The sequence below is a fragment of the Salvelinus fontinalis genome, chromosome 32 (genome assembly GCF_029448725.1).
Source record: "Salvelinus fontinalis isolate EN_2023a chromosome 32, ASM2944872v1, whole genome shotgun sequence".
Taxonomy (NCBI): Eukaryota; Metazoa; Chordata; class Actinopteri; order Salmoniformes; family Salmonidae; genus Salvelinus; species Salvelinus fontinalis.
In genome coordinates this window covers 20,940,907-20,950,569 of record NC_074696.1, presented here as the reverse complement: position 1 = coordinate 20,950,569, position 9,663 = coordinate 20,940,907, and the positions used below count along the sequence as shown (strand labels likewise).

The window sequence follows — 9,663 nt, the reverse complement described above, 5'->3', positions numbered from 1 at the left end:
TCTCTCTCTCTCTCTCTCTCTCTCTCTCTCTCTCTCTCTCTCTCTCTTTAAATGACATCACATCTCGCTGTCCAATAGGTGAAGTCTGAGAAGTCTCAGGAAGTGAAGTCACAGGAGTTGTTTGATGATTGGGTGTCGAAGCTACGACATCACCGTGTCTTCCGTCAGAACGAGATCACCATGTACCCCCACGAGAGGCACCTGTTTCACCCCTCCTCACACCTCTCGCCTGACCTCAACGACTCCATGAGACGGGTACGCTTGTCTTTAGACAGGGATATATGATACATTTTGTGCTTTCCCCCTAATGGTTTGAATTTTGGAGATGGTAAGCTGACCCTAGATCTACGTCTAAGAGCAAACTCTTACTGACGCTTCTTGACTGACCAATCATAATTTCATCATTGTACTGTATAATGTATTTTATATGAATCACTGTATGTCTATGCATATTCAATTCATTGTCTCTCACCCTTCCTCTCGCTGTCTCCCTCCCCTGCTCTCTCTTTCTCAGCAGCACTCCAGTCTGGCTAAGCAGGCGTCAGTAGTCCAGCAGGCGAAGGTCAGTGCCTGGCTTCACTCCTCAGAAGACATGGACAGGTGTTGCAGAGGTAGGGAGATCAAACATCTCACCTGTCTGAGTCGTCATACCTTTCCTGATGGATCTCACCTTACTTAAGTTATCTGTATCGACTCGCTCTCACCTTCTCTAATTAATGTCTCTCACCTTCTCTAATTCATATCCCTCATTGTTCTGGCAGACTTGGAGGACTGTGAGTCTTACCTGTTGGAACTCAACCTGCTGCTGAAGAGTATGGAGGTTTTCCACCGCACTTCATCTGCCCCTGCCATCAGCCTCATGGTAACACAACCTTTCCTCTGCCCCCGCCATCAGCCTCATGGTAACACGACCTTTCCTCTGCCCCCGCCATCAGCCTCATGGTAACACGACCTTTCCTCTGCCCCCGCCATCAGCCTCATGGTAACACGACCTTTCCTCTGCCCCCGCCATCAGCCTCATGGTAACACGACCTTTCCTCTGCCCCCGCCATCAGCCTCATGGTAACACGACCTTTCCTCTGCCCCCGCCATCAGCCTCATGGTAACACGACCTTTCCTCTGCCCCCGCCATCAGCCTCATGGTAACACAACCTTTCCTCTGCCCCCGCCATCAGCCTCATGGTAACACGACCGTTCCTCTGCCCCCGCCATCAGCCTCATGGTAACACGACCTTTCCTCTGCCCCCGCCATCAGCCTCATGGTAACACGACCTTTCCTCTGCCCCCGCCATCAGCCTCATGGTAACACGACCTTTCCTCTGCCCCCGCCATCAGCCTCATGGTAACACGACCTTTCCTCTGCCCCCGCCATCAGCCTCATGGTAACACGACCTTTCCTCTGCCCCCGCCATCAGCCTCATGGTAACACGACCTTTCCTCTGCCCCCGCCATCAGCCTCATGGTAACACGACCTTTCCTCTGCCCCCGCCATCAGCCTCATGGTAACACGACCTTTCCTCTGCCCCCGCCATCAGCCTCATGGTAACACGACCTTTCCTCTGCCCCCGCCATCAGCCTCATGGTAACACGACCTTTCCTCTGCCCCCGCCATCAGCCTCATGGTAACACGACCTTTCCTCTGACCCCGCCATCAGCCTCATGGTAACACGACCTTTCCTCTGCCCCCGCCATCAGCCTCATGGTAACACGACCTTTCCTCTGCCCCCGCCATCAGCCTCATGGTAACACGACCTTTCCTCTGCCCCCGCCATCAGCCTCATGGTAACACGACCTTTCCTCTGCCCCCGCCATCAGCCTCATGGTAACACGACCTTTCCTCTGCCCCCGCCATCAGCCTCATGGTAACACGACCTTTCCTCTGCCCCCGCCATCAGCCTCATGGTAACACGACCTTTCCTCTGCCCCCGCCATCAGCCTCATGGTAACACGACCTTTCCTCTGCCCCCGCCATCAGCCTCATGGTAACACGACCTTTCCTCTGCCCCCGCCATCAGCCTCATGGTAACACGACCTTTCCTCTGCCCCCGCCATCAGCCTCATGGTAACACGACCTTTCCTCTGCCCCCGCCATCAGCCTCATGGTAACACGACCCTTCCTCTGCCCCGCCATCAGCCTCATGGTAACACGACCCTTCCTCTGCCCCGCCATCAGCCTCATGGTAACACAACCTTTGCCCTTTAACCTCGATCCTAACCTTGACCTAGTACACATACTGTACTCAGCCCCTTTAACCTTCACTACACTTACTCTGACCCTGCTATGAGTACACGGTAGGTATGCACACAACCCCTAGACTTTAACCCTAACCTCTCCACTTCCACTGGGACACCAGGCCTCAACATATGACATTCCCAAGAAGGAGAAGAGGGGTCCCAGGAAGTGGCGTTCAAAGAATTACACCAAAGATGCCCCGGCCACGCTACAGGTACACACTGTTTTACGTTCTCTCAAAGCAACAGCTGCTACCATTCCATGTCAACTTTTACCTGTGCTAAATCCTACAGCCACTTGATAGTGTTGCATTGACTAAAGACTACTACAAGAATAGTTCTGTGTGACACCCAATACATCCCCCACCTGTAGTTCTCTTTAACCCTGAGATCTCTCCTTCCACCAGGTTCCTGGCTGTGGCTCACCGCCTGCCTCTCCTCATCTCCATACCTCCCACCCAAACCTCTCTACTGCTGAAGCCAACACCTCCTTCCTGGAAACCCCAGACTCACCTACTGATGCCAACCGCCTCCAGGAAGACTTCTGCAGGCTGGCGAACAACAGTGAGTCCCTGGTTTCAGGTCGGCCCACTGGGTCAAGTATAGGTATTTTAAAGGCTTGGTATGATCGTTAAAACACACTTTTTATTCTCGCTCTGTGTGTGTCTCCCGCACTCTGTGTGTGTGTGTGTGTGTGTGTGTGTGTGTTTCCTGCGCTATGTGTGTCTGTAGTTCACTCCACTCTGCGGTCAGCCTATAGTTCTCTATCAGCAGAGAGAGACAGAGTGAGGCATGCTATTGACCTGAAGGCCCCTCCTCCAGCGCAGGTCATGGGCCTCAAGACCGGCTATGGCTCGGTGAGTTGGGTGTGTGAGAGAGAGTGAGTGTGTGTGCATGTGCTGTGTTCCACAATACTGCACATGTCAAGTTGATTTCAGAAGATTGTTTACATACCAAACATGACATTGGGACTGATCTGAACCTCTGCTGCCAATCAACCTCTTCTACCAATCAGGGTCTCCCAGATGGATCCCGTCAACTTGTCCACCAGGCGTCCAATGAGTCCATGTCGGAGTTCTTTGACGCTCAGGAGTACCAGCTGACCTCCAGCTCCTCTGAGAATGAGGTGAGCCTAAAGGTCAGATTACCCAACCCTAACCATTAGGGAGATAAACAATGATCTGAACAGTCATATCTCTTTTTCTCTGTTTGTCTCCAGGCTTCTGATGATGACTCGTATATCAGTGATGTCAGCGACAGTGTTTCCATGGACACCGGCTACAGCAACGAGGGAGGAAGTGAGAGACATGACTCTGGTATGCCGTGCGGGTGCCTAGGCCAGCATATGAGTATTTCTATGACAAGCATACAATTTGTACGAGTGAGCAAATGTTTGCTACCTCCATTTTAAGCACCCCCCCCCCCCCTCAGCAGGCTCAGGAGGAAGTGGTGTTCAGGTGGCCCGCAGGCGGACTACCCTCCCCTCCCCCCAACCCAGCAGCAGCAGTGTCAGTCTATGGAACATCCTCAAGAACAACATAGGGAAGGACCTGTCCAAGGTAGCCATGCCTGTTCATCTCAACGAGCCTCTCAACACACTGCAGAGGCTGTGTGAGGAGGTGGAGTACTCTGAGCTGCTGGATACAGCGAACCACACACAGGACCCGTACCAGAGAATGGTGAGGGTATAGGATGCAGGTACACACACACACACACACACACACACAATGCCTAGCAATGCATGGTAAGAGAATTTGGACATACTCACACCATGATTCTTATGATGCATTGTGGGAACCCACACACACAACCTCTACCTACACATGGTAAGTAACACAGTCTCTGTCTCTGTGTGTGTGTATCCTGTGCTGCAGGTGTATGTGGCAACATTTGCAGTGTCTGCATATGCCTCCAGTTACCACCGGGCAGGAAGTAAACCCTTTAACCCCGTCCTGGGAGAGACCTACGAGTGTGACAGACCTGACAAGGGCTTCAGGTTCATAGCAGAACAGGTAAACAGGAACTAAACCTACAGGAACAAGTTAACATCACTCACATACAATAAACCAAGAACCACTGGGCTGATTAATTTAGTGCATTCCAAATGACCCTCTCTTCCCATTTAGTGCACTATATTTAACCAGGGCCCATAGTGCTCTGGTCATAACTAGTGCACTATATAGGGAAAAGGATGCCATTTGGAACAGAACCGTTGCATATGATGACTGAAGATTCATAACATTGTCAGTCACATGTATTCACCAGTTGAACACCCTGTCTGTCTTAGGTGAGCCATCACCCACCTGTGTCAGCGTGTCACTGTGACTCTCACAACTTCACTTTCTGGCAAGGTGAGCTTCTATGTTTTCAGTAAACATATCACCACCGTTTCCTTCTATTTGTGATTGTTATTGTGAGGGTTATCTGCGCCACTCACCTACTACCCCTGTCTATCGCTCTGTCCCCTGTCTATCGCTCTGTCCCCTGTCTATCGCTCTGTCCCCTGTCTATCGCTCTGTCCCATCTCTCTCAGATGTCCAGTGGAAGAATAAGTTCTGGGGGAAATCCATGGAGATTGTTCCCATGGGAACCACTCATGTGACCCTGCCAGGGTGAGTCTCTTTGATTTGATAGAATGTGTGCGTGTGAACGTCAGAGCTGCTTTCATATGAAATCGAGGTGTGTGACAGTTGTTTGTCATCCTCAGGTTTGGGGACCACTATGAGTGGAACAAGGTGACGTCCTGCATCCACAACATCCTGAGTGGCCAGCGATGGCTAGAACACTACGGAGAGATGTCAATCAAAAACACCAGCAGTGACGCCTGCCAGTGTACAGTGACCTTCGTCAAGGTGAGGAGATGGACTATACCATCCCAGTTACATGAAGGGTGCATCCCAAAAGGCACCCTATGTCTTATACAGAGCACTACTACCCATAGGACTCTGACCAAAAGTAGTGCACTATATAGGGTGTTATTTAAAACAGCCTAACGCAATTCAATGTAAATTGGCCAACGCTTATGAAACCCTGGGCCAGTGTTTCCTAAACTCGGTCCTGGGACCAACGGGTGCACCTTTTTGGTTTTTGCCCTAGCACTACACAACTGATTCAAGTGATCAGCTCATCATCAAGCTTTGATCATTTGAATCGGCTGTGTAGGTTTAGGGCAAAAACTCAAACACACCGCTTAGGGTCCCCAGGACCGAATTGGGAAAACACTAGGTTTCTGAGGGTATTATCAGGTTTAACAGTGCCATCTGTTGGGGAACAGGAGGAACAACATCCTGGTGACCATTATCCTGGAAACCTTCAAAGTAACTAATGAGTGGTGGATGGATTCATGTATTATTTAGAATTCATCACATGATTGACAGTGTTTTATGGGTTTCCGATTTGTAACATCACATTTGTATTTGTTTTGCGTCATTAGTTTAATTAGTTTATTATTCATGTTTTGCATATGTAATCCACAGGCGAAATCGTGGAGCTCAATTGTGAACAAGATAGAGGGAGTGGTCACAGACAGTGGGGGGCGTGTCATCCACTCATTCTTTGGCAAATGGCATGAAGGCGTGTACCAAGGAGACACGCCCTCTGCCATCTGCATCTGGAGAGCAAGTGAGTGACTGGCTCTTAGGGCTGTCCGTCACAACTCACACACCCACATTCACAAACATATAGTGGCATTCCACGTAAATATTATAGCTTATTATCTTTACCTTGAAAATAGTTAAAAATATGAATTTTGTCATGTGTTTGTGTTTGTGTAGACCCCATGCCTGTGAACCAGGACCAGTACTATGGCTTCACTCAGTTTGGTGTGGAGCTGAATGAGCTTGATGCCGCCCTGAAGCCCCTCCTACCCCCCACAGACACACGCTTCCGTCTCGACCAGAGGTACGACACACCCCGGGATTCTCTCTTCCTCTCTCCGTCTTCTTCCTCCTCTTCCTCCTCTCCGTCTTCTTCCTAGCTCTCCCTAATCCAGTATTCCTTCTTTCTCATACTTCCCTGTATTATATCACCCTTCTCATAGGATCCTTTTCACTCGAGTGTTTCTTTCTCTGTCTCTCTCTCTCTCCTTCTCTGTGTGTCTCTCTCTCTCTCTCAGGTGTTTGGAAGAAGGGAACATTGAGGGGGCTGAGGAGCAGAAACAGAGGATAGAGCTGCTCCAGAGAGAAAGGAGAAAAGTCCTGGAGGAGAACAACATGACGCACAAACCACTCTTCTTCAAGTACGCCACCGTGTGTGTGTGTGTGCCTGCCTTTCTGTCTGATTCCAGCAGACAAGGGAGTTCATTGTTCACACATTTAGCCATGAAGACAGAACAAGACTGTCTTAATTCTTAACTGCACAGTATCCTTTACAACAGTGGTTCCCAACATTTTTCGCTTACCCCTGAAGTACGCCCTCACGTGCATTTTACCAGTAAGCCTATCGTCTCATGAGTCTTCTCACGTACCCCGTGTGGATAGGCCAAGTACCCCTGGTTGGGAACCACTGCTATACAATATAGAAAAGGTCTGACGAAATGGCACCACTCTGTCTATATAACTTACCACATTGTCACAGGTCTGTCATGTGAATAACACTCCATTACCCTCTGGGCTCCATTTTAACAAACCTAATGCAATGGTAAATCTAATTGGCTTACAAAAACTAAATAACATAATGTAGACCTATCTTTGCTAAATACGTTAACTTGAACCCATTTGCAGTCCACGTTGTTCTAAGTCACTGCATGGCCTCAATAGCATTCACACTGACATAGGGGCTAGGCCTACTGTAAATTACATTATATCTGAGCATGACAATAAGCAAGATTTAAATTCATTATTTCTAAGGCCTAAAAAGAGAAGGAATAATTTGAATCAAATTCTAAACACAACAACTTGTTTGAATAAAGCTTTGGTGATTAAGATTTATTTCCCAGCGGTCTCAGGAGCCAAACTCTTTATCAACAGTCTTGTCTACTTCACGGTTGCGTTGGGCAGGACAAAAAAAGGCCTTCATTGAGAGGAGAGGAGGCTATACTTGGTTTTTAACCAAATCAATTAAATGGGGGGGGGGAAACATTTCCTTTTTTAGGTTTCTAATTACAAAGTATAAAGGCACCAAAATCACATTAGGCTACTCTTGTTCCATGTTCAAATGGGCAGTGTGTGTCACGGCTGGATAGGCTGTATCATAACCAACTGTGTTACCACTAAAACCAGCTTTTGGTTGGTCTTAAGTATCCTATCAGCACTGCCTGAAAATAGAAACTTGGATCATGTTTTTAAGGACACGCCTCAAATATTTCCACCCCTCCCATTTGGGCATTAAGCGAGCTGATGTTAGACAGGTAAATTGCCAAACTTGGCGTTAGGGATGGAAAATGCAGGCGCGACAGTTTTTAAATTACGAAATTGCAAACCTAACGTGCGTTTGACACTAGCACCGCCTTAATTCCAGCCGAACATGGAGCCCCTCAGTGTCTGATTGGTCAAAACAACACCGTTAAGTTGTTCTGTGTAGTCATGAGATCTCACTGTTTTACTTGAAGGTGTACTGAGGGTTAGGGTTGTACACTTACAGCCAGGTTATGCAGTATGTTTGGAATATGTGTTAAGTTTTATATATATATGTGACTGCTGTTTTTGTTTATTTAACAGGAAATCAAAAGATGACACGTGGCTGAGCTCTAATACATACTGGGAGCAGCGGAAGGACCCTGGGTTCAGCTGTAGAGAGGACTTCCCTGTGCTGTGGTGACCCTGTAACCCAACAGGAGTACAGATCTAGGGTCAGATTATCCTTGCCCACAACAGACACAGGATTTTCCAAAACGGGGATCTCCACCTCCACACCAAAATCGCCGTCTATCAAGCCGTCTGCATCACCACACTTCTTTACAGCTGTGAAGCCTGGGTCACTTTAGTCGCCACAACAAGCAGCTCAAGCGATTCCACAGAAGATGCCTGCAGCGCATCCTGGGACTCACCTGGTGCAACCGTGTCCTGTACAGAAATACTTGTTAAGACCAACTGCAAGAGTATGGAGGCCATGGTCACCCAACACCAACTGCAAGAGTATGGAGGCCATGGTCGCCCAACACCAACTGCAAGAGTATGGAGGCCATGGTCGCCCAACACCAACTGCAAGAGTATGGAGGCCATGGTCGCCCAACACCAACTGCGCTGGCTTGGGCATGTCATTAGAATATCTCGGGAGTGCTTGCCGTGGAAGATCCTGTATGGCCAGCTATATCTTGGCCGGTGGTCTGCAGGGGGGCAGCTAAACATGTGTCTGAAGAAGTACAACATACCCACACATATCCACAGACATAGAGGATGCTGCTGCCGACCGTTCCACCTGGAGTCAGCTCGGGAGCGATGTACAGAGGAGGAGAGGAGCTCCGGAGGGAGAGAACCATGCCTGCCCCCGCCAACACAGACATATGCCCCACCTGCAATAAAGTTTGGATCTCAGATTGGACTCTACACTCACTAAAGAATTCACCGTTAACTCAGAGGTGGAAGTCCTCATCGGATACGATGGACTACAATAAGCAAGCCCACAACAAACCTTAACCAATACAGGGAAACAACTGACCTTAGATCAGGACTCGGAGACATCACTAGAGTCAAAGCTCTGACCCGGTGACTGGGGACTGCTGAGTGTCAGGGTGACCAAGACCAAAAATGAGCTTCCTGTGTCTGTAGGTGGAGCTAAACTAGGGCTCGATCTCTTCAACCTAATACAGAGTTTTCACTTGATTCTTTGTTTAAAAGAAAAGAAAGCATCTTTAAAAAAAATTGTCATGACTTTAGTCTTTCCAGGGACAGGGTTCTCTTCTTTCAATTTTATCACTTTCTCTATGTATATTTTATACTGTCACTGTAGTTCGGATGCAGTCCAGCCACCAAAGTGCCTTAATATGGAATGCTGTTCTACTCACAATAACCTGCTGTAGATGATTATGCAAATCCTCACTCACTATTGGTGGGTTGGTGCTTCTGCGCACTTATGTCATTCTTAATGTGGTCTATATAGAAGATCACTGGTGGGGTGTTGAGGTGTGCATCCCAAATAGCAACCTAATATCTATATAGTGCTATTTATGGAATAGGGTGCACTTTATATGGAGTAGGGTGTCATGTGGGACACAGTCGAGGGTTGTATCTAGGGGGATTTAACTTGTTCTAAATGTCAAACACTCTACTGTAAGAGTATGATTCTGTCCAATCACAATCCAGATTGTTTTAATACTCCTCAACCATTGGCTGACAGTACGTATGAGATAAGGCCTTATGGGACTTTGTAACACTGCGTGTTAAAGCCTGTATGTTGCCCGGTTATGATCAGTCATTACTGTAAAATAAGATGTATACTGTATATCAGTAAAGTACTATCTATGAAGATGAACAATAAACAGTGAGACTGTTA

The 9,663-nt window shown here is 48.2% G+C and overlaps 1 protein-coding gene across 1 annotated transcript in view; it reads left to right on the top strand.

Annotated features, from left to right (window-relative positions):
* The window catches only part of LOC129830572 (oxysterol-binding protein-related protein 3-like), a 30,218-nt gene extending 20,555 nt beyond the window's left edge, over positions 1-9,663 (top strand). The window contains exons 5-21 of the mRNA XM_055893142.1: positions 79-255; positions 518-611; positions 762-862; positions 2,355-2,447; positions 2,640-2,796; positions 2,965-3,089; positions 3,248-3,358; positions 3,452-3,548; positions 3,667-3,911; positions 4,107-4,244; positions 4,520-4,583; positions 4,766-4,844; positions 4,940-5,084; positions 5,709-5,853; positions 6,006-6,132; positions 6,347-6,469; positions 7,890-9,663. Of these exons, the coding sequence (XP_055749117.1) occupies positions 79-255; positions 518-611; positions 762-862; positions 2,355-2,447; positions 2,640-2,796; positions 2,965-3,089; positions 3,248-3,358; positions 3,452-3,548; positions 3,667-3,911; positions 4,107-4,244; positions 4,520-4,583; positions 4,766-4,844; positions 4,940-5,084; positions 5,709-5,853; positions 6,006-6,132; positions 6,347-6,469; positions 7,890-7,989 (2,121 nt within the window). The 3' untranslated portion in view covers positions 7,990-9,663. The remainder of the gene's footprint in view (positions 1-78; positions 256-517; positions 612-761; positions 863-2,354; positions 2,448-2,639; positions 2,797-2,964; positions 3,090-3,247; positions 3,359-3,451; positions 3,549-3,666; positions 3,912-4,106; positions 4,245-4,519; positions 4,584-4,765; positions 4,845-4,939; positions 5,085-5,708; positions 5,854-6,005; positions 6,133-6,346; positions 6,470-7,889) is intronic.